This window comes from Xenopus tropicalis, chromosome 3 (genome assembly GCF_000004195.4).
Source record: "Xenopus tropicalis strain Nigerian chromosome 3, UCB_Xtro_10.0, whole genome shotgun sequence".
Classification (NCBI taxonomy): domain Eukaryota; kingdom Metazoa; phylum Chordata; class Amphibia; order Anura; family Pipidae; genus Xenopus; species Xenopus tropicalis.
Window position 1 is genome coordinate 115,272,100 of NC_030679.2, and position 24,429 is coordinate 115,296,528.

Sequence of the window (24,429 nt, forward strand, 5' to 3'; positions counted from 1 at the left end):
AGAGGAAGGCAAATAATTAGAAAAAACTATAAATAATGAAGACCAATTGCAAAGTTGCTAGAAATAGGGTATTCTATAACATACAAAAGATAGCTTAAAGTTGAACCACTCCTTTAAAGACTTCTGTTAATATCCCGTGTTGAAACGACTTACTTATAGATGGAGGATTCTTGTCTTTCCTGTAGATCCCTTTGAAGCAAACTAGGGTTAAGAAAAGAAGCTGCATATAATAAATTCTCACCAGAAACTGTCCACGTGCCTCCCACAGCTTTTACATCTGCTTCCAGTCTGTTAAACATCACACACTTTGCATGATGAATAATTCTAGACAGCAGCATGCACATGAACTGATGGAGAATGCCAGTTCTCACTTCCTGCTTATTCTTTGGGGCTGCCTCAAAGTATATATCCTATACTATAATAGGGAAGAAGCTTTAGGTATCTGGTAGCACAGATGCTCAGAATTTCTATGTTTTTTTTGTTTTTTTTTAAATGAAAGGCCTTCAGTTCAAATATATATTATACAGCGTCCAGTGTCCTTCTGTAATCCTATTCATGTCAAACCTATTTTTTTTTTTTTTTTGTAAAGAACCATCATTTTGTGGTTCTGTGTTCCTCCTAAGGCCTTCTGTTCTACTGGCTCGTACTCAATCAGCAGGATTCAGAGAAATCTATTCCTCCATGATTTTTTTTGTCACTTAAACATGGAAGTGGAACGTTTTCACTTCTTTGTCTTTAACCCTTCCTTATCCTAATTTGCATATTGGTTTGGTATTTGGCCAGATCTTTTGCAAAGGATTTGGGGTTCGGCTGGATCCTAAAATAGTGGATTCGATGCATCCCTGTCACGGTCGGCACCCAATACCAGAGCTAGTGCCGAGCACCCTGGTCTCAGCTCGTGCTTCACCAGTAGCGTGACCGCCTTTGGCTTCGGGAGGAGCCCTCAGCTACTCGGATGCCACCTGGACTTATACGAGAGGTGCAAGGCAGGAGTTCTGGCTAGCAATGGGACACGACTGTAGAAAGTCAGTTAGGCCAAAGATCACGGTACAAATAGGGTTAAACAAGGTCGTCGTCAGGCAGGCTAGGTCGGGGCGGGCAGCAATCAAGGATAGTCAGACAGGCAAGGGTCAAACCGGGTAATCAATACAGCAGGATGAGACGAAATCGTAGTCAAAGTACAAGCCGGGGTCAGATATGGATAATCAGAATAGTCAGGAGCAAGCCGGGTCAAAACACAGGAAGGCAACAAGCAGGATACAGAAACAAGGCTCAGAAAAGCACCAGGATCAAATCCTATCACGGGCAATGAATCTAATACAGATGGCCCTTTAAATATTTTGAATTTCGCGCCTTTGCGCGCTGACGTCATGACGTCAGCGCGCATGCGCCTTTAAGATGCGGAAGTGCGCACCTAGGAAAAAAGCCGGCACAGAGAGCAGACGGCGCGGCGGGCGTCCCCGCCGTGCCGGTAAGGCACTTTTCCTCACAATCCCTAAATGTTATGCTTCCATATACGCCATTGCACACAATATCACTATCCGTAAGTGCTCCTATGAGCCTATGGAGTCAATATTACCTGCAACCCCTTGTTCTGACCACACTCCTATATAAATCTAAGATGTATACAAGGCCAGTGTACAATGTAACCTTCATACAGTTGAGGGGCAGCTGCAATCTGAATGAGTTGCATGCAGATTTTATACCAGTTACTACTTTTATGAATCACACCAAGAATGCACGTCCGTGGCCTTGTTGTACTTTCATCTTTATTATTTGGTGAGCCATCCTCAGTGTTAAAAGCTGTATACTATTGTTGTCCTATTTGTGGTTGTGCTAGTGTGTGTTTAAAAACACACACACAAAGCCTTTGTCAGTTTGTAAGTATTATGGATTCACTATAATTTTAGGATTCAGCAAAATGCTGAATTTTTGTTAAAAGGGTCTGCCAAATGCTGAACCTTTATTTGTGTATTCAAAGTGAACAAAATACAGTTATCCAGTGTTTTAAAGGGATATAATTTTTTGGGGCTGATTTATGCTTCTTCTAGGATCATCTTTGGGTAAATCAATTGCAAAAAGCATTTTTTTTTTCTGTAAGTTTTTTTTTTTCATCTTTCACAAGTTTATAATTTTTTTTTTTTGCAAAAAAGCACTTATGGAGAAAATAAGGTTGCAGAAAATGTGAGTGAGTTCATAAACTGATTTAAGTTTTCTTCCATTAGTTAACCTGAATATGATTCTTGAAGGATCATAAATCAGCCACTAATGGTTCAAAATAAGTTTTGGCTGAGAACCAGACTGAATCCTTCATTCAGTGCATTCCTACTTACAGTTGCGACCTTTTCAGAAAAAAAAGAAAAAAATTGCCTTACTATTTTTATTTTTTTATTTCTTTCATTGGCACTCAGCATAATTTCTACCAAGCAGGCTGGTAACATGCAGTTGCAAACCATATTCTATATAATATGTATACAACTGAAGTGAATCTAAAATGTCATGTGACTTAAAAGCACTGAAATACCTATGGAACTGATAAATCAGTTTCGTTGTTTGTTGCAAAAAGGTGTGTGGTAAAAAAATAATGTGCGGTAGCTGTGAAAAAACATTCATTGACTTAAATGTGTTTTTTTGCCATTTTGCAAATTCTTCGGCAAATAAAAACAGGACAGATTCCCTAAGGCTTGTCACTATAATATATCATTATGAATGTATATGAATCCATATTTATCTATGTATTAATTCTCTATTTTGTAGCACAATGCTGTTTGCATTAATTACAACATTAGCTTGAAGCAGAAGCAGTTTTGTACCCTAGTTGCATAATATATAATCTTGTGTATTAACACCTTATCTTATGCTTTTCTAGGGGTATCTGACAGAGTAAATAAGAACTTCAACAATTGCTAGCCATGTATTAATATTTTGGATCAAGCTATTTGAGTGGACCATAAATTTGCTGTAGCTGGCAAAGGAAAAGAACAAAGCGAAAATGGGAAGGAAAAAAATTCAAATTACGCGGATAATGGATGAACGAAACAGACAGGTAAAAATTGCAAGATCTTCTTTCTAAGCCCCCCTGCATATCACCCTGAATACTTCATATGTTACCTATCGTGTAATACAAATGCAAAAGTTTAGTTGGTAATGTGCAAAATTTACAGTGCATAACATTTTATACAATTGGGGCAGCCACCAAGGTGGTATAGATTTGGATAAGCCTAGTCATTTCTTGTACTTCTATTTCGCATAGCTAAGGGGGCTCCCAGTGTCCCTTTTGATTGTATCTGTACTTTTTCAACAGAATAATGCAATGATGTGGGTTCCCAGCAGTATACCTAATAGCTCTGAGGAAGATACTTTCTCTGCTACATCTGTATCCAGTTTAACAAGCTTGATTGTAGATTTACAGAAGAAAAGTGTATAGTGTGTATAATTGCAATAATATAGCTTCCTTCTAGGATATCTTATATCAGCCTGTGAATATTTTGATATCCATATTTTACTGATTGTTGCAATTTGGTTCTTCAGTTGCCCCATTTTCCTTTTGGTTGATATATGTATAGTATCTCACCATGAAAGGTCATATTTTTCTGTAGGGATGCATATGCACAGACAAATTGCCACGTGTGTCTAGCTGAAACTGAGTTGCAGGAATTTATGACGGAAATACAGGAATATAAACGTCCATCACAATTATATATCGAAACAGTCTAAATTGTTGCAATACCCACTGATGATGTCACATTGACACTTAAGGCACATCTCCTTGAAAATCTCCAGTTTTCATTTTTATATACAGTATAATATTCTAACAGTAGAGATCTTGCCTCACAAATGGAAAGAGACATAATGGATGCTGTAGGGATTAGTAGGCCCTAGTCGGCCTACTGGTTGAGGAAAACATAATCATAAAGGGGCCGATTCACTAAAGGTCGATAAAATGGGCGCTATTTATAGCATGCGTTAAAAATTTCATCACGTAATTTTTGCAACTTAACGCTCGATTCACATAAAGGACACTTGTCATAATTAAGAAGCAATGTTCTTTGCGTTATTTAACTCTAACTCGTGATGAGCGATTTTCTTGCTTTATTTTCCGCAGAGTGCGTTATATCCTGCTGCGCACAATATATTTAGCTGCGTGCGATATTAACGCACGATATTACGCACGTAACTATTACTTTCTGAAAATTACCATTTCCCTGAAAACTGGAGAATGCATCACTCTAGGACAATCACATACTTGAAAAAATCCGACTCCAAATTCCATGTTGTGTTGCCAAAAGCTCAGGAACCGCAGTGTTGTTTAAGTACCGCCTGCCCCAAGTAGGTGTTTATATGCGCACAGATTAAAGCGATATAATGCACTTTTAACGCTTCATATGGGCCACACAGAGGGGGGTCGAGGGCCGCCAGTTGGACAGCACTGCTGTACACCATGGAATATATAGTAATGTATCCATATAAGAATATAATCACTTCTGAGTTCTCAGGCTGATGTCTCCTGACTGTATTTGCTTATGAAATTCCTTAATAATATATTGTATTTAATAGCAGGATATGATTTAGCCTTTATATATTTCACTTTGTATTTAAAGGTCACGTATTATAGTTTTTTTGTAAAGGTCGTGAGGGTGTACAAATCAAAACAGTAGTGTTGGGAATAGACTATGCAGATCATTATCGCATAAATAGTGTTTCACATTTTTTTCCTTCAGGTAACATTTACCAAGAGAAAGTTTGGGTTGATGAAGAAGGCATACGAACTGAGCGTACTTTGTGACTGTGAAATTGCACTGATTATTTTCAATGGCTCTAACAAGCTGTTTCAATATGCCAGCACGGATATGGACAAAGTCCTTCTCAAGTACACCGAGTACAATGAGCCCCATGAGAGCAGAACCAACTCTGACATTGTGGAGGTAACAGTGTTCATTGTTTATGTTTAACATAGTAAATAGAAATATTTTAATGGAATATTAAATTAATATTCAATTATTATTTTAATAGAATATTAATATTAATATTAAATAGACTCTCCTATCCTATTGCTATAATTTTTAAACAAAATGTTCAAAATATGCTGTAGGAAGCAGTCATTTCTCTTAGTTGTCACATTTTATTTCCTGCTGTTACCTTCAAGCACACCAAACTTTAAAGAATCAGTTTCAGATGTATTCCATATGCCTCAAGCTGCTTTGATGTTTTCCCATTTGTTCAAAACTAAGGGGCACATATATCAAAAATGGTTGCGTTTGATTATCTCATATAGTCCCTTGTGCAAATTTCCTTAAATTTTACCATATTTAATAAAGATCTCTAATGGATTACTCTCCATATCGCCAAATCAGTTGAATAAATAATACCTCTTTTTTTTTATCTAATCCCATGGTTCCATAATAAATTAAATATCCTTTACTTCCCTTTGCTTTCAGTGGTATCTCAGTAGATCTGTTCTGGAAAGATGCGTTTCCCCTGGATTGTGGAAACAATTTGTCAACCAAATTTAATTTGTACTTTAAGGGGAGCCTCAGTTAGCTCTTATTAGCCTTATTAGCCTTATTAGCCTTATTAAACACACATCTCCATCTCTGACCATAAATATGCCCCTTATGTGAACTTGAAGGTACATTGTGCTTTGTTTAAATGTTTAAACAAAGGGAACCATTGCAGCTTCATATGTTATGGGTGAACCTCACTCATAATTGCCTTTCTTTTTTCTCTACTGTTTGTTCTCACTGTATCACAGCAGAGTCACCAGAGAGTGAGGAGAATGATAGACCTGCCCATTTCCTTCTGTGTGAATTATATCACTCTGGGGTGCACACCTTGCCCAGTAGTTCCTCAATAGAAAAAATGGTCTATTTAACAAGAAAAAAAAGGTTAAATCAGAAGTGACTTTACAGTGTACAGCCCTGTATATTGCGAGTCAGTCCCTAGGCCCATGTAGCTGATGAAAACCCAGAGCATGTATTGTGAATCAACAGAACAGAAAGCTGGGAGCTACTGGGGGAATTCAAGTCCAGCAGAAAGCTTGAATGAAAATCTTTCTCTATGTGATTGCCTTTTTTTGCTGAATTGTAGAATTTTGAAAATTGTACTAAATCAGGTATTTTGTGTGAATCTCAGAATGTTCTCTTATTGTGAGCTGGGTGCCCCAAAATGAAGCTTAAAAACTTTCGGTATGAGCATAAGTCTCTTTATGTTTTGATTTCCTTTTGGTGTCTGGCAAGTCAGTGGATGTTCCCTTGAAGACTGGAAACACCTGCACATTCCTGAGGTGTTGGGGGGGGGCAAAGCAATTGGTCTTATAGCATTTTTTTTTTCTTTTTAAATTAAAAAAATAAATAAATAAAATAAAGTGGAATGCATGCAGGTTCAAAAAATAAAAGTAAAGTGGAAGGGTTGTGTGCTTTACTTTAAACCATAGGCGTTAGTTAAGTGGAATGGCACATGATATATTTTCTGAATTTAGACGGTGATGACAGTTTTTAAAAGTTAGATATTTGAAAATATCCCCGTTCATCTCGTAGCAAAAACAAGAGTCGCTACAGCTCCTGGGCTGACACAATGAGCATTTTATGTCTGAGTTCAAATAAAACCTGGGCAGAGACTTCCTCATGTGGCTCCCTCTGAATTCCAGCCTTTGTGAAGTGTTTTCACAGATGTGTCCAAGCTTCTGTAAAAATGCATTGGATTACTCTCAGTGCAATAAAAAATGGCAATTCTGGTAGCCAAATAAAATATAATCCACAAGTTCGGTATCTGGCAGCTCTTATTTAATCTTAAAACGGAGATCAATATTATTCAAGCTGTAAAGGCAAACTGTAAGGCATCCGTGTTTCAAGAAGCTTAATTCGTTTTGCACATGTGTTTTAATAAATAAGAAAGCAATACGGTTGGCAGCCTAATCGGACAATCACATACTTTACTCAGTGGGCTTTGGCAAGAGCTCTCTGTGCCAGCAGAAATAAGATCAGGGGGTTTAAGTGCAAGACAAATTGCAGAACGTTTTAGGATTTGCTGGGTTAAAGACTTGACTGCCTCTTTCTAATGAATGGCACCCAGTGTCACATGCATTGCCATGGTTTTAATACCTGTTAAATGTAAGTTCTTACACTGCAGATGAAAATTAGTGAATAGTACAAGCCAACACTAAGGGGCTCATTTACTAACCATCAATTTTTAATTTAAATTATTTTTAAATTAAAAAGAAAAAAGGCTGTGACTTTTACAACACTTACTATGCGTCTAAACGTTTAAAAATTGGAATTTGACAATTTGCCAGATTAAACTTACCGAGTTCATGTAGTCAATGGCAGAGGTCCCTTCCCTTTCTTTGAAGTTTTTTCTTTTGTCTGGAAAACTTGTTTGGAAACTTTCGACAATCGAAAGTCGTGTTTTTTGCGACTTTTCTCACAGCGACTTTTCCGTGCCACTTTTTTCAGTAAATATTAGACATTCGGGAAACCGAGTTTAGTCCAGTTTAAAAAAAAATAAGAGAGAAATTATGAAGTAGCAGATAGTGTACGCACCTACAGCAAGCATCCTATTCAAAGATGCATTTAATTGCAGAAATAACCGGTATATATCTGAAGAAAGTAATATTGTCCTAGTTTAGTTCATTGATCTGCAATGCACCCCAGTCTTTCTGACATTGTTTATATTGATCTTGATAAGTGAGGGATTGTGTATTATTTTAATTAGGTGCATAGACAGAGCAGTATCATTTTGTACCTCTGCAAGAATAACTATCATTTCCCACTTGTTCCTCGGAAACCGCTTGAAGTGGGACACTTACCCTAAGTAAATGGTCTTTTGACGTCAGTTATGTTTTGCTACGAGAAGTTCAAGTGGATATTTTTTCAGACACGACTTTTTTCATGGGTTGTTTGAACGTCAGTAGTGAAAATGGCTATGTAGCCTAATTAAGCTATACTAACGTGATTTCACGTATAACCACTGTTACTAGGTTTTTAGGCACAGAGAGAATAAATGTGTATCAATGAAAAATTTATCCTTTTAAGTGCACATTTGTTATTATGGTTTGTTTGCTAACTGTCTGGAGACATCTTTAATCCCTGGCATAACTAGACCAAGCCATTCACTCTTTAGTATTTGATCTCCATTGCTGCTTTATAAAATAGATCTGTGTATCTTACACCAGATGAAAAATATTATACTTAATATAATGCATCATTTGCAAAATAAACTTAAAAAGTCCCCTTTAAATCAAAGCAGTTACAGCCCTAAAAACTGATCATTGCTATTCATTTCAGCATAAATACAAGACACAAGTAAGTCATTAGTTTAAAAAGCCACCAATCCATTTCTTCCAATCTAATGCCTGGAAATCCATGCCTGGCAAATTCCATTAACTTCAATCTGCCTTTTTAAAAAAAAAAAAAAAAATTGAACCTCTTTTTAACATCAATATAATGAAGTAAATAATCCAGCACAGTGTGCCTATGCTGGCAATGCCCACCTGTGTAGGTAATATGGCCACTACTATTTGACCAAAACAGAGAGAAATCTTCAAAGATCTAAACTACTAAAGGGAATATTGCACTTCTAGTAGCTTAATATTATATGATGGGGAAGCCCTTTCTTTTTGTTCCTTTTAGAATAGCCTTGTCATTTTAGTAAACGGAACCCTGCTTTTAATCACTGGAAGAAACTATACCACATGATGGCTATCTTTTTCCTCATTACATTTTCATCAACGCCCTCTGTAAAGGAAAATACTTATGTGCAGGCTGATTATGACTAAAAATGGAACCATGCACTACTGCTTTCTACTTTACAATATGTTTCTTTTTATTTTGAAAACTGAGCAGACCCCGATCACAAACTTGTATAAAATTAGATGTACTTTGTGCTGGTTTGATGCAGGTTGTGGTCAAGTTCATCTTGCAGCTGTAGATGTCATCTTTGTAGATGTTTTAAGACCTAGGTATTGCTGGTCAGTTTAGTTATTTTCATCATCTTTGGGGGCATGCCTAAAAAACTATTTTCATATAAAAATCTGAATGAATTTATGTTTGCAAGGCAGAACGAGAAGGACAGTGATTACTTTCACTTTGCCAGACCTCCCAGTGATTCATCTTTTCAGTTGTTCAGCTATGAGGTCTGTACATTTAAAGGAATACTGTCATGGAAAACATGTTTTTTTCACAACACATCAGTTAATAGAGCTTCTCCAGCAGAATCCTGCATTGAAATCCATTTTTCATTCATTTTTTTTTTTATATTTAAATATTGAAATTTCACATAGGGCTAGCCATATTATTCATGTCCCAGGGTGCCACAGCCATGTGACCTGTGCTCTGATAAACTTCAGTCACACTTTACTTCTTAGCGGCAAGTTAGAGTGATATCACCCCCCTCCCAGCATCCGATCAGCAGAACAATGGGAAAGGAGAAAGATACCGTATTTTTCGCCCTATAAGACGCTCCGGAATATAAGACGCACCCAATTTTAAAGGAGGAAAATCTAGAAAAAAAAGATTCTGAACCAAATACTGTAGTAAAATATTTTATATCAACTGTATAAGTTAATTGTCTCTGGGCTCGCACATAAAGAGGCTTCCCCCAGGGCCCCCCCCAAGCATCCTTCAGCTTCCCCCAGGGCCCCCCCAAGTATCCTTCAGCTTCCCCCAGGCCCCCCCCAAGTATCCTTCAGCTTCCCCCAGGCCCCCCCCCCCAAGTATCCTTCAGCGTCCCCCAGGGCCTCCAAGCATCCTCCAGCTCCCCCACGGCACCCCCAGCATTCTTCAGCTTCCCCCAGGGCCCCCAAGCACCTTCCATTTCCCCCCTAACCTCCCCCCAGCGGCCTCCGGCGCCCTTGATGTCTTCCTCTCTGTGCCGCGGCTCCCTGCTGCTTCTGTGCTTTTATATGGTTGCGCCCTGTGCATGTGACGTCAGTACGCACGGGCGCAACCTTATAAAAGCGAGGATGTAGCAGAGAGCCGCGGCACATAGAGGAACACGCACCAACTTTCCCCCCCCAGTTTTGGGGAAGAAAAAGTGCGTCTTATACGGTGAAAAATACGGAAGCAGCTCCCAGTAGATATCAGAATAGCTCTCAGTAGTAAGAAATCTCGGCCTGGGACTCATCCAGTTAGATGGGAGTGGGAGAAACAATAGGTTACCTGAAAGCAGGTCTAATGTGTAGCACTGGCTCCTTCTGAAAGCTCAGACTCAGATTTAACAGGCTAGGTACAGGCAAGAGAAAATGTAATGCTGTCAACAGAATTCCCCAGGCACATTAACATAATTTTTCATGAATAATTTTTTGTTTTTTAAATCCAGATTTTAAAGGTCATTATAAACAAGCATTTTCCTTCGCCCCTTTTGTTTTGGATTGCAGATAAAGGCAGGGGGCAAATTTATCAAAATGTGCGTTTAGAGCTTAATACATAGAAATTCACCCATGTTATATACATTCCTATAGGATTTTTAGAAGCGTATTTATTAAATGGTAAACACTAACTTTAATCCATTGATAAATACACTTCTAAAAACACCATAAGAATGAATAGAACATTGGGGAGTTTTTATTTATGTGTTATGCTCTAAACTCACATTTTGATAAATCTGCCCCTTGGTGTTTTGTCACCAACGCAAAAGGTGATTTCACATGGGTGAAAAAACACCAGGTGTGCCATTACCCTAAGGCTGATGCCACACGTGGCGTAAAAACGCCACGTGTGGCATCAGCCTAAGCAGATTGCATATATGCAAGGATTTATCTGCTCACTGGTAATCTGGTTAAGTATCTCGCAAGAAGCAGTAAGTTAAGGTGGCTATACACTAGTGAGGTCCCAGAACCTTGGAGATAAGCCATTTATCTATATCCATCACGCTAGAGCTGAAGAGCCACAGGTTGCCCATTTACATTCTGCTGGTGTTAACAGGACAGTCTTTCCTTGATCATTGTAATTAGGATTCTAACCCTTTATGCCTCTATATATAAATAATGAGCAGTCCATTAAACTGCATCCTCTTGAGTGCTTATGCTGAATATCTGGGAATAACTATACTGCTCCCCCAGATTTCTTGCCAACTGAACAGTGAGGTGTAAGTAGCCTAATTTTAATTTTCACCTGGTGTGCCTTGGCACTTCTAGTTTTAGGTACATTATGGTGCCTTGTAGCATTAACTCTTATTATAGAAGTGCAGCACATGTAATGATGATTGTTTCCAAAGAGCATGCAATAATCAATCATTCTCTTAGCTCCAGCTTTTGCTGTCCTGGCTGTAGCTTCCCGTTATTGTGGAAACTAGTGAAATTAGATAGCTGCTTTTAGTTCTCAGAAGCTCAGTGATAAAGGTTATTGGAAGCTCTCCAGAACTGGGATGCAGCACCAGCTTTTTGCAAAACAATATACAACAAATACAATTTACAGATTTCAGCCTGTAGATTGGTGGCTCCCGAAATGTGGGGCTGCCTTCTCTTCCCCCCTCCCCTATGGTGGGTGCATCCCACTTGAATGCTAGTTAGGTTGATATTAAGAAAGAATGCAAGCCAAGTTGGAAGGTCAGTTAAGGTAAGAGTTGGGTTTAACGCTTGTCTGTAGCCTTATTATGAGCAAAGAGGGGCCCTAACCAAACATAGGACCATAAATAGTACCAAAAACACTGGTACAAATCATTATATGTTTCATCTAGAACTGAAGGCATAAATAGGAATCTGTCTTGCACCTCTTTAGCTGTTTGCTTCTAAATACATTGCATACGGGAATATTTTAGACAAAGGCTTTATTTAGTTGCAAACATGTTTAACACTCTATAGCATAAAACCACCCCCATTTAAAAGAGACCTGCAGTGTTAAGGGATGTAGTTCCCCTTTAAAAGCAACTATATCAACAAACTTGATATATATACCACCTCCAAAATACCACCAGCACCTTGTAACATTTCCTGCTGGCTGGCTGCTCCTAACTTTCTGGCAATTGTTAACCAGAAGAATGTGCAGTCTTCGGTTGTATATGCTTCTGGTTGGTGACCGCTGGCATAGAGCTAGGAAGAATAAGTGAAGCAGGCAGACCCTTTGTGCCTTTTATGAGCAGGTATGGAGGAGTAGGGCCATGGTCCAAAGTGGGGGTGATTCTGTATTCTATAGTATGGGTAGTGTGTTTTAGAAAAATATTCTATAATTCTTATTTCTGTGTGCTTTGAGAGCAAGGGACTTGGTCTGATCAGTGCTTGTTTTTTTGATTTTTTTTTTAAATCTACACATTATAGTAATAATCTACAGCAGCCATGACCTTTCTGTGAAGTCTGAGAGAGGGGAAAACTTGTTATCTGTTGTCTTACTATTCGCTTGTGAGAAAATGAGGGACAGCCTGTCTCCCACAGACCTCGCCTGTCCTTGTTAACAGATTACAACATTCCACAAACTTCGTATCTGCAAGGCTTTTACAAGTAATGGCACTACAAAACAAACGGGTTAGGATATTTTTCCAGTACCTGGAAGTGCAGCCTTAAATATTCCCTAATAGCAGTAAAGGAAAAAAGAAAAGGTTTATAGCCAAGCTTCTGAGTTGTATACAGATAATTTATGTTATATTAATGTTCACATGTAACAGTTTGGAAAATTGTTGTTTTATATAAAATTAATTGTTCATAATGCTTATTGTACAGTTGTGACCCTGCAAAAGTCTTGTTATGCTAAATTTGACCCTTATGGTGCACAGTTTGTTTTCTTTTGCTTTGCATGAGCAATGGAGTAAAACCTAGACACAAAAGGGCAGTTATTATTTGAGTTGCTATTGTAACGGCACACACAGGCAGTGATTTTCTCAGAACAGTGGCATTTGCAACTAGAGGTGATTGTCATGCACCTTTGTTAGAGACAGTTTATTTTATTTCTTTGGGAAAAGTATACTAGAAAAGAAAAGTATATTTTCATGAAATTGTATGGTTACCCTTTTTATTTATTCCATTACTGTTCCTTTCATATGGTTCCAGCAGAACTCTGCAAGGATCTGACTATTTGAGTCCGAACAGGTAACCACTCACTCACCCACTATTTTAGTTCTTGCTGTGCAAACAAAGATATTTCTAAGTTAATCATGGCTTTTGGCACACATGGCAAATCCTTTTTTTTCCCAATTCTTTATTTAACGTTTTGCATTTATAGGGGAGGGATACAGAAGGAAAGAAGGAGGGGTGGGAGGGGAAACATTGCAAATGTACATCTTTATATTGTATAACAGTTATAGTTTTCAAGCAAAAGCTGTCACCAAGCCATTGCTAGGTTGTCATGTGAAATTTGATGTTGAATAAAATGTATCCTATGGACAGTATGTCTGATATGCTACCATGAATGGCTGTCTTTGAGGTGGGGGCTATAGTGATTTTATATAATTTAACTAGGGGGTCCAAATTTTCCAATACTTAGAGCTTTTGTTGTGAATCATGCAGGTTATTTCTTCAATTTGCCTGATTTCTTATGTATTGGTTAACCATTCAGTGAAGGTGGGGACCTCTAGAGATTTCTATTTTCTAGAAATGAGTGACTTTGCAGATTGTAGTAGGTGTAGGGTAAGGGGGTCTGAAATGGTAACATTATTGTCCGGATAGATATTAAGTAAGATTGGGACAGGGTCCCCAATGTTAATATCGAATTTCGTGATTTGGTTTATCACATCTAGTATACCAGACCAGTATTGACTCAGTGCTGGGCAGGTTAGCCAAATATGTGTGTGGGTACCTCTGTAGCTATTGCATCTCCAACACGCGTCAGAACTGTAGGGGTACATTTTATTTAACTTTGCCGGCGTGTAGTGCCACCTTGTGACCAGTTTAAAGATAGCCTCGTTTGTCCTAGACGCTCTGGATGTTTTATGCATGGTGATAAAGATTCTAGCCCGTGCTTTGTCGGGTAAATTGTTGGCAAGTTCCTTATTCCACGCTTGACAAAATGGTCTAGGTGGTAAAGGCATGGCATTCAGCAGATATCTATATGCTTTGTAGAGTGGTTTGGCTATTGCTCGTGATGCCGTCAGAATTCGTTCCCACAGGGTTAGTGGCCTATTCCATTGTTTGGATTTATTGGCTTGTAGGAAGTAGTGAAGTTGGTTATAGTTCCATGGCAAATTCTTTGATGGTTATTATTGATGGTGGAGAAGCATTGTAACCCGGCTGTGCACAATGTGAATCCCCCCCCGCTCACCATTAAAAGAATGTCAGGCTGCATGGGTAGGTTCTGACTTTTCTGTATGCAGTCACCAAATTGGCAGATACTTCAAGTCTTCCATGGACCCAAGATATTTGCTCAGACAGTGGTTGAAAATCCCATCAGTTTTAACCTGATGTCAATTTTTATGTCCCCCCCCCTCCTATAGGCACCTGCCAGATTAATCACATGCAATTTTAAAGACAAAAAAGTAAAATCACTGGTGGTAGCATTTCATTAGGGAACCCCCAGTGAATCTAATCACTGACCTCCTTCCACTGGTGTCCCACTTCTTAAAAAGCACACCTGCCTGGCAAACTTTTGTTCAAACTGGGCTTCTGCCATGCTGCCCTTAGCTCTCAGGTGTCCCTTGCACAAATACAGATTCGGTGTGTACTTATTACAGAATTTTTACTGAATATTTCTGCAAATAGTTAGGATTAGGAAAGAGACATAGAGAGAGAGATTTTGTGCATTAAGCTACCAAAAAATGCCCTCCCCGTTCTCAAACAGAATCCTGCATTGAAATCCAAAAAGGCAAACAGATTTTTTTTATTTAATTTTGAAATTTCACATGGGGCTAGATATATTCTTCATTTCCCAGAGTGCCACAGCCATGTTACCTGTGCTCTGATAAATTTCAGTCACACTTTACTGCTGAGCTGCAAGTTGGAGTGATATCACCCCCCTCCCAGCAGCCGATCAGCAGAACAATGGGAAGGGAGCAAGATAGCAGCTCCCAGTAGGTATCAGAATAGCACTCAATAGTGAGTAATCCAAGTCCGGCTTGGGACTCCTCCAGTTACGTGGGAGAAACAATAAGTTACCTGAAAGCAGTTCTAATGTGTAGTGCTGGCTCCTTCTGAAAGCTCAGACTCAGGCACAATGCACTGAGATGGCGCTTACACACCAATATTACAGCTAAAAATGCATTTGTTGATTCAAGAATAACATTTTGAATGGTAGTGTGAATTATTCGCTATGCAAACAGTGGCATTTAGAAATAAAAAGTATACCATAAAAATCACAACAGAATCCCTTAAATGCACAGAATGTATAAATGTCCTTAGCATTTTGATATTGGGTGACCAAAGAGGAACACTTGTGTTTGTGTTTTGCGGTCACTTCTTCATTGCACCCCCACTTAATGGTTGAAAATTGTTTAGTGGTGAGTTGTTTTTGTTTAGTGGTGTGTTAAGTGGAGTGTTTTGTTTAGTGGTGAGTTTTGTTTTAAGAGGAGGGCATTTTTGGTAGCTTAATGCACAGAATGTGTTAAGGTCCTTAATATACTGGTAATGGGTGAATGCAGAGGGCCTTTTGTCTATGTCTCTATGAATTTAGTGGTCGCAGCCCTATCTTATAGTTTTACATTTTTTTAATGCTGAGTCCAACTTTCTCATTTTTGCTATAAGATGAATATGAGTCAGGTGTGGGTGTTCAATGTGGGGCCAAATGTAGCACCCAAGGCAAGGCCCTATGCCCCATGCCCTTACTCGACCCCAACCCCCCCTCCCCCCCACCATGTGTGCACAATGAATGACTTTACCAAGACAGATTCTTTAGTTCTGGATGAGTGTACTACGAAGTGCAAAAGCATAGCTGCCTCGGGAGGTACAGAAATTCTGGAACTACCCCTAGTTCAAGCTCTGCCAGTGTTTGTGCTGTGAGGGTACCTGTAATGCTCACAGCACTGTAGGAATCCTCCTTTTGCTAATCAATAAGCATCTCTTCACATCTACACCAAGAAATGCGTATGTACATTTCTGTATTGTACAGACTATTTTATTTAGGTGCTAAATATCAGTTAAAGAATATTCCTCTGGGCCTGGATTAGGGGTTTATAAGGCAGAGTCTGTCATAGTGGTCACACTATTATTCTACACACTTTCTCCACTTGCTGTAGAGTTGCAGCTTGATGGGGTTAACAATAGCAAGTAGATAAAGTGGCTGCCTGATAGCTGGCAGTAAGAGAAGGGTTTAGAGGAGAGCAACATCCGACCTTCAAAGACTAAAACAACAGCTCCTTGTATGGCTGTGTCCATGATCTTGTCCACCTAATTGGCCAGGCTGAGCTCAGAGCAGTGACAGGTGCTAGCACAAGCTACACCTGTTCCTTCATGTGCTGAGGCAATGAGGTCTGGGCGACACACAACACATGCCAAGTAATGCGAGAGGGACTTACAGGACATCTTAGCTAATGATGACCTATGACCTCACAAATATTGCCCTATTGGAGTGTACAGTTTCAAAGCTGTCTCTTTTTTTTTTTTTTAACCCTTGTCATCCAGACATTGTTCACATGCCATGTAGCAAATAAGCCACTAACACCGTTAGCGCACAGCGTGTGCTTGAGATGTGTATATTTTTAGCACTTTTTGATATAACCTCAAAGCTGATTGTATTTCATATGTTTTACAGCAGAATTGTATAGCTGTGCTGCAAAGGCAAGGCAATCTCTGTGTGCTAGAACTGGGTCAGGGTAACTGAAGGGAAAGACGCTAGTTACCTCAGGAGACTTTGCAGGGTTGATATTGCCCTAGATTTTTAGCCAAGACATTGTTGTGAGCAAGCCATGAAGTATCAGAAGCTCGGCTAGTATTGTTCATAACTCTAACACCAGGGAAAGTCCTGGAAGCCTCAAACATGGCTTCACTGATATTTAATTTTAACCCTTTGGACTCTGGTTGGTCACAGCAACAAAAGTGGCATCATGCTTTCCAAATAGATAACTTTCTTGCAATGGTTGCTGTCTATACATGGCTCTATTGTAGTGCAGTCTGCGGTCTCATAAAGTATATAATGACCATTTTTTACTAACCAATTTAAATACTCTATTTTAGTAAGTCTATATTAAAACAAAATATCTTCAAAGAATATATAAATACTGTAAATGTGTGTGTCTCCCTAAATAACCTTTGCAAAACTGCATTTTTGTCAGAGTATTTATGACAGGGACTGTTTGCTTTAGTAGTGTAAACAATGCTTAACATTTTTATGGGGGAGTATAGACCTTTGTTCATAATGAGGGAATTGTGTTCCATCTGTGGATATGATAAGAAATAACCAATGCACTAAAGCATGCAGAACAGTGAAACTGAAAGCATTATTGTTCTTTCCTAACTGAAAGTTAGTTCATACCTGACCTTATCGCTTCAGTTTCTTTATAGCAAATATGGTTGCTTAATGCTGATCATTTACCATATTGTGGAATGGTTGTATATTTTGTTTTGTTTCTTTTTACTTAGATTAACAGTGCACAGAGAATTGTAGCTAATGAACCTTCCATTCTGTAGGGACACCCTTCTATGCGAAAGGGGAGTTAAATATATTGCAGGCACCTTTCTAAAAGAGGGTTTTAGAATTCTCCATTGGCTGCAGGGTGTCTGAGTGAGGCTGTGATGGGATCTGATCTGTACCAGAATTGGTATTGGAGGCCAAAACTGCCTGAATAAAAGTTACCCTTGCTGTGTATTAGTAGGTCAAAGTTCTCTGTAGTAAAAAAGACACTATTTGATTGCCACAAAAGGCTCCTACATAGACCTTTCTCACAAAAAATATAATTCCACCATTTAGCTAGGGTGGCTTTGTACCACCACCAGCCTTTCAAATATTGTACTGGCTAGGTCTTGTCAGATTTAGGCCCCAAAATTAGTTAGTGCAGTTTGCATATGAATTTTCAATTGTGTTTCAGACTCTCAAAAAGAAAGGCTTAGATGGTTGTGAAAGCCCAGATGATCAGAGATACTTTGAGGAGGAGACATTCAACAAACTAATTGAAGATAGTGATTTTGTTTTCAAGCGAGACTCTGTAAGTATTTTTTCCCTTAATTCCTTTCTTGTATGTGTTGATTTTCTTTATTAACTTTATCATCTAGGCATTGAACAAGAAAGAAAACAGAGGTTGTGACAGCCCAGACCCAGATGGCTCCTACGTGCTCACCCCCCACACCGAGGAAAAGTACAAAAAAATTAACGAGGAATTTGATAATATGATGCGCAGTCATAAAATCTCAGTGAGTACTAGCGCAACAGTATTTGGGTTCATAACATTTTTGTAACTGATATAAAACAGTAATTTTGTTGGATCCAGGAAAGCCTAAATGTTATTCAGGTAAATGAGAAATATCCATTGCTTTGCTGTGCCAGAGAAAAACAATATGTAGTGACACTAGAAATGAGGTGACTGGTACGCTGTGTGTTTCTAGTTGTGCACTGCAATAGCTAGATTCATTGGGGAAAACTGGGCCGCCTGGGCAGCTTGCAAATTTTATTATATCTATTTCAGTTAAAAACACCTTAAAGTCACGCATTCTTTTCTCACCACTGGATTTTGCATATTAATACTAGTGGATCAAAGTGTCAATTAGGTTGAACAAATACATATACCCCAATCTGTAGCTCTTCAGCTGTTGAAAAACTACAGTTCCCAGCAACTTGGGAAAAGAATGCCAAGCAATAGGTTGCAGATTCATGCTATGTATTTGTGTTACTATTATTGGTCTATGCAATATATAAATGTATGCCTGTTGTAAGATATATGCTTTCAAATACAAGCAAAACACTTTCCTTCCTATTGTTGTCATTTGAAATTAGATGTGAGTACACAACATTGTCAAGATTATAGAAGTGCTTCTTGAGAAGTGCAGTTAATAGAACGGATAAATGTTAACTCTATACTGAAACTTCACTATCTCTTTTACCTTATTTTCTGGAAAATAGCTGCTTAGCATACACAAATACTTGTATGCCTAGTGTCTCTGCTTGCACAGGAAATAGGTAACTGACATCTTCTCTTTCTAGAAGGTACCCATGAAGTCATTTTCAAAGAGACTCTCTATACAGATTTGCAGTCTTTATGAAAGTCATCAGAGCTCTTGAGTAAGGCAAGAATGATGAATGATCTGCTCTGTGTGTTAGGGAATATCTGATATTGTATTACAGGCACCCTAGGCTTGAAGGGTTGTAAAATTGCTATCTTGTCAATTATGCTTCTTCCTGTAATTTAATTCTGCTCCCCTTTATTGTTTTCAGCCTGGATTGCCACAGCAAACTTTTCCGATGTCTGTCACTGTACCAGTGTCCAACCCAAACACTTTACCGTACAGTACTCCAGGGAACACAATGGTTACTGCTTCATTGGCTGCCAGCACATCATTAACGGATGCAAGCATGCTGTCCCCACCACAGACGACACTGCATCGAAATGTGGTTTCTCCTGGGGTGCCCCAGCGGCCTCCTAGCACAGGAAATGCTGGTAAGCACATTAATATGGTTGCAAACGCTTACAGGCTAAGGGTAGATACATATCCTCACTGTTACGGCAGCAAATACAAGAGAACATTCAACAGGAGTAGGGCATATATAACAGACATCTGAAGTGATGAAAGTGTTATTAACTAGTTATTAGAGACAAGGGAATCAAGAGAAACTTTGAATTGGCACCAGAATTAGGTATGGAAGCTGTTGCACAAGGTTTATAGTTTCCTATTGTAGGAAGACATTTTATTGAGCTAGAATATGCCAGCATGACCTTATTTTAAGTAGGTATGTGTAAGAGATGAACAGTCTAGTCATATGAGAACAGGGCCACATGAACTTAATGTAGAGTTATACAGTGGCTTGCAAAAGTATTCGGCCCCCTTGAACTTTTCCACATTTTGTCACATTACAGCCACAAACATGAATTGTATTGGAATTCCACGTGAAAGACCAATACAAAGTGGTGTACACGTGAGAAGTGGAACGAAAATCATACATGATTCCAAATATTTTTTACAAATAAATAACTGCAAAGTGGGGTGTGCGTAATTATTCAGCCCCCTGAGTCAATACTTTGTAGAACCACCTTTTGCTGCAATTACAGCTGCCAGTCTTTTAGGGTATGTCTCTACCAGCTTTGCACATCTAGAGACTGAAATCCTTGCCTATTCTTCTTTGCAAAACAGCTCCAGCTCAGTCAGATTAGATGGACAGCGTTTGTGAACAGCAGTTTTCAGATCTTGCCACAGATTCTCAATTGGATTTAGATCTGGACTTTGACTGGGCCATTCTAACACATGGATATGTTTTGTTTTAAACCATTCCATTGTTGCCCTGGCTTTATGTTTAGGGTCGTTGTCCTGCTGGAAGGTGAACCTCCGCCCCAGTCTCAAGTCTTTTGCAGACTCCAAGAGGTTTTCTTCCAAGATTGCCCTGTATTTGGCTCCATCCATCTTCCCATCAACTCTGACCAGCTTCCCTGTCCCTGCTGAAGAGAAGCACCCCCAGAGCATGATGCTGCCACCACCATATGTGACAGTGGGGATGGTGTGTTCAGAGTGATGTGCAGTGTTAGTTTTCCGCCACACATAGCGTTTTGCATTTTGGCCAAAAAGTTCCATTTTGGTCTCATCTGACCAGAGCACCTTCTTCCACATGTTTGCTGTGTCCCCCACATGGCTTGTGGCAAACTGCAAACGGGACTTCTTATGGTTTTCTGTTAACAATTGCTTTCTTCTTGCCACTCTTCTATAAAGGCCAACTTTGTGCAATGCACGACTAATAGTTGTCCTATGGACAGATTCCCCCACCTGAGTTGTAGATCTCTGCAGCTCCCGCAGAGTCACCATGGGCCTCTTGGCTGCATTTCTGATCAGCGCTCTCCTTGTTCGGCCTGTGAGTTTAGGTGGACGGCCTTGTCTTGGTAGGTTTACAGTTGTGCCATACTCCTTCCATTGCTGAATGATCGCTTGAACAGTGCTCCGTGGGATGTTCAAGGCTTTGGAAATCTTTTTGTAGCCTAAGCCTGCTTTAAATTTCTCAATAACTTTATCCCTGACCTGTCTGGTGTGTTCTTTGGACTTCATGGTGTTGTTGCTCCCAATATTCTCGTAGACAGCCTCTGAGGCCGTCACAGAGCAGCTGTATTTGTACTGACATTAGATTACACACAGGTGCACTCTATTTAGTCATTAGCACTCATCAGGCAATGTCTATGGGCAACTGACTGCACTCAGACCAAAGGGGGCTGAATAATTACGCACACCCCACTTTGCAGTTATTTATTTGTAAAAAATATTTGGAATCATGTATGATTTTCGTTCCACTTCTCACGTGTACACCACTTTGTATTGGTCTTTCACGTGGAATTCCAATAAAATTGATTCATGTTTGTGGCTGTAATGTGACAAAATGAAGAAAAGTTCAAGGGGGCCGAATACTTTTGCAAGCCACTGTATTTCTTCTTATTATTGCTTAAGGATTGCATGGGTTTTTTTTTTTTTCAGAGAAGGGGCAGTTCACCTGACCATCTTGCCACTAAACATGGTAAAACACAAAATGTACAATAGACTAAAGCTCCGCTCATTACCTTTTAACTATGCACAAAGACACTCATGTTATACTGATTTTTTCCCATGATAATAAATGAACTTTTCCAGCATTTATTCCACCACTGGGCAAAGGTGTGCTGAAATGCATTTCAAGAGTTTTAAGCAGACAGTCATATTAATCTTCTCTTCAGTCGGGTGTTAATACAAAGTGCAGCTCATCCCCTGTGCACTAACACCCATCTAAATCATTAAATCCCCTATGCAAATCAATTATTTTGTCATGATTTGGGAAACCCCAAAATCCCTGGTAAGTTTTGTGTGCAAAGATAGATTTTACCCATTTAGAAACCTTCAGTATCTCCTCTTTCTAAACATTTATTTGCTTCTTCGTTATCATTTGCTTTCCAAATATATGTGACAACTCATGTAAATAATAATGTAAAGTGCAGTATAACCTTTAGACGAAACCATGTAAATGAAGAACAGTAATAAATTGTGAGGTCACCATAGTGTTTGAATCACTGATAATCGAGTTTGGGGCTGAAAAGTGTAAAATATAAAGCCATTTGTAGGTTTTTATTTATAATATTGTAGGACAACTAAAATTTAGTCATAATTGAAGTGCATTTGCTGTGTTAATTAACATAGGTCGCTGTAGGAGCCCTGGAGCTTTGGCCTGGTTTCGCTGTGTCCCCTGGTGTAACTGTTGAAATTCGGAACCGGAACTATACAGAAGTGCAAAGAGTACATGTTGATGCAATGAATGGGATTCTTTAGCACCACTGCAACTGCTCTTGTGGTCATAAACAACCCCTTTACTGCTTTAAGTTTGTGTTCTATGTTAATATGTACATTTTTGGTAAAAGATAGTTACATTTAGTAAGCTATGTTTTGAATTTATCAGGAAATAATTCTTAGGGTTTTGGGGGTAAAAAAAAAATTGAGAGCTGCCAAGTTTTTTCTTATTTAAGAAAACCTCCTTGGTAAAAAATGCTTTCCCCAAAACCCTGCCTGAGTGCCTTAAAATGTTTGGCAGCTTTTAGGTGCTTTTTATTACATAACAATGTCCACTCTGGGAAACATACCTCAACTTAGTTTTTCCCCCCGAAACGGAGTTCCTATTGATGTCTTTGTTTTGCTTTGGGGGTTTTAACTGTACAAATCCTGTTTGGTATTGGTGTTCGTGGGGAGTCTTTCAAAGTCAGTTGAGTTTTTTGTTTTTTTTTTTTAGGTTGTTCTTATGAAATTTTCTTTTATTCTGTATTTTGGACAATATATCTTGTTACAGAAGGGGCATAATAAACTAATTCTAACATATTAAAAAGTTGATATCTTGAAAATTGTTGTAATTTTGAAAGTGTGCTTGGCAACCAGCATCTCAAATGAGCATTATGCAGTGTGCAGGGGCAAGGTACCAACCGGTTTGCCTAGGGTGCCCGATCGGCTTGGCCCATAGAGGCACAGAGGGAAAAATTTGGGTCCACAAGAACTGAAGGCTAAAGATGAACAGTACAAACGAAGGGTTTGGTTTCTTCTTCCAAAAATTCCATTCACTTTATTTATAAAATGTATATCCTATAGCTCACCAAAAGAGAGGGCCAGTAGGCAGAAACATAAATTGCCGACTTGGTCTGATGAGGTCGAGTCAGAGATGTCAACTTGAAAAGTTTTTTTCGTGGATGTGAAAATGTTCCCCTGGTCTTGCCTCTGTATCACTGTATGTATGTATGTATGTATGTATATCTTTATTTATAAAGCGCTACTTTCACTGCACATGTACATTTTCACTCTGATGGCACTGTGCATGCCCTGATTTTTTTTTTTTTACTCTGATGTCACTAAATGCTCTCTGCGCAATGGCACATCTTACAGGAGGGGAAACATTTTAATACGTGGAGAGTGGCATATAATATTGGGAGTCTGGGGGCATGGGGGGGGAGTTGACAGGTCTGAACACATAAGATAGTTAGTTATTGTTGCGCTGTAACAGAATGAGGTTTATAAAAACACATGGTTTTAAACACATTGAATTGTCATTAACTACTTGGGAAACTAATAATGAAAACAGTTAAGTCTTTTTTTTGCATTTATGGTAACATGAAAGAAACTGTAAATAAATTAACCTAAAGCTCATCTTTTTTTTTTTTTTTTTTTTGGAGGGGGGTTGTGAACACCGCATAGAAAAGAACTGGATTTGACTGCATAAAGTAGCTGAAAGTTTGACAAATGTGCCAGTTTGTTAAAATAACTTTCTTCTGGTAGAAAAAAAACATTTGTTTTAAATAACAAGTAAAAGCAATTGAAAAAAGTCACCACTTGTGATGTGCTGAGAAGCAGCACTGTATGCAAGCTGAAGTAATGCTAATTGTTCAACATTTCCCAGCACTCTGCATAAGAATTCTGATGGTTTTATGGTTGTTATTTTTATACTGCTTGTGATGCACTTGTTGATTAATGGTTTGAGTCAGTATGTCTGCTCCTTGTTCTGTTGGCAGGTGTAATGTTGTGCACGACTGATCTCTCCGTGCCAAATGGAGCAAGTGCCAGCCCAGTAGGTGAGTGAAATTGTGGCTTGTTAATATCCTCTAGTGGGATGAATCTAGGAAGACATTCTGACATCATTGGATAAATAGGCAAATTTTCTTTAGACTTTTTATTTGCTGCCATTTAACATCCTCTATGGGTCCCCAAACTTTCTTACTTGTGAGCCACAGTCAAATGTAAAAGACTTGGAGAGCAACACAAGCACCATAAAAGTTCATGGAGGAGCCAAATAAGGGCTAAGATTGGCTATTAGGCAGCCTCTATGCACACTATCAGCTTACAGGGGCTTTATTTGGTAGGAAATCTTGTTATATTCAACCAAAACTTGCCACCAAGTCAGGATTTCAAAAATAACTACCTGGTTTGGGGGCACTGAGAGCAACATCCAA

At 38.9% G+C, this 24,429-nt stretch overlaps 1 protein-coding gene across 1 annotated transcript; it reads left to right on the forward strand.

The window, feature by feature from the left end:
- The first annotated feature begins 1,406 nt into the window (after window positions 1–1,406).
- On the forward strand, window positions 1,407–22,820 carry mef2a (myocyte enhancer factor 2A). The gene is given in 6 exon segments (NM_001142033.1): window positions 1,407–1,779; window positions 2,870–3,046; window positions 4,722–4,925; window positions 17,878–17,994; window positions 19,218–19,440; window positions 22,145–22,820. Coding segments are annotated over 5 exon segments (660 nt in total). The 5' UTR covers window positions 1,407–1,779; window positions 2,870–2,992; the 3' UTR covers window positions 22,207–22,820.
- The last annotated feature ends 1,609 nt before the right edge of the window (window positions 22,821–24,429 follow it).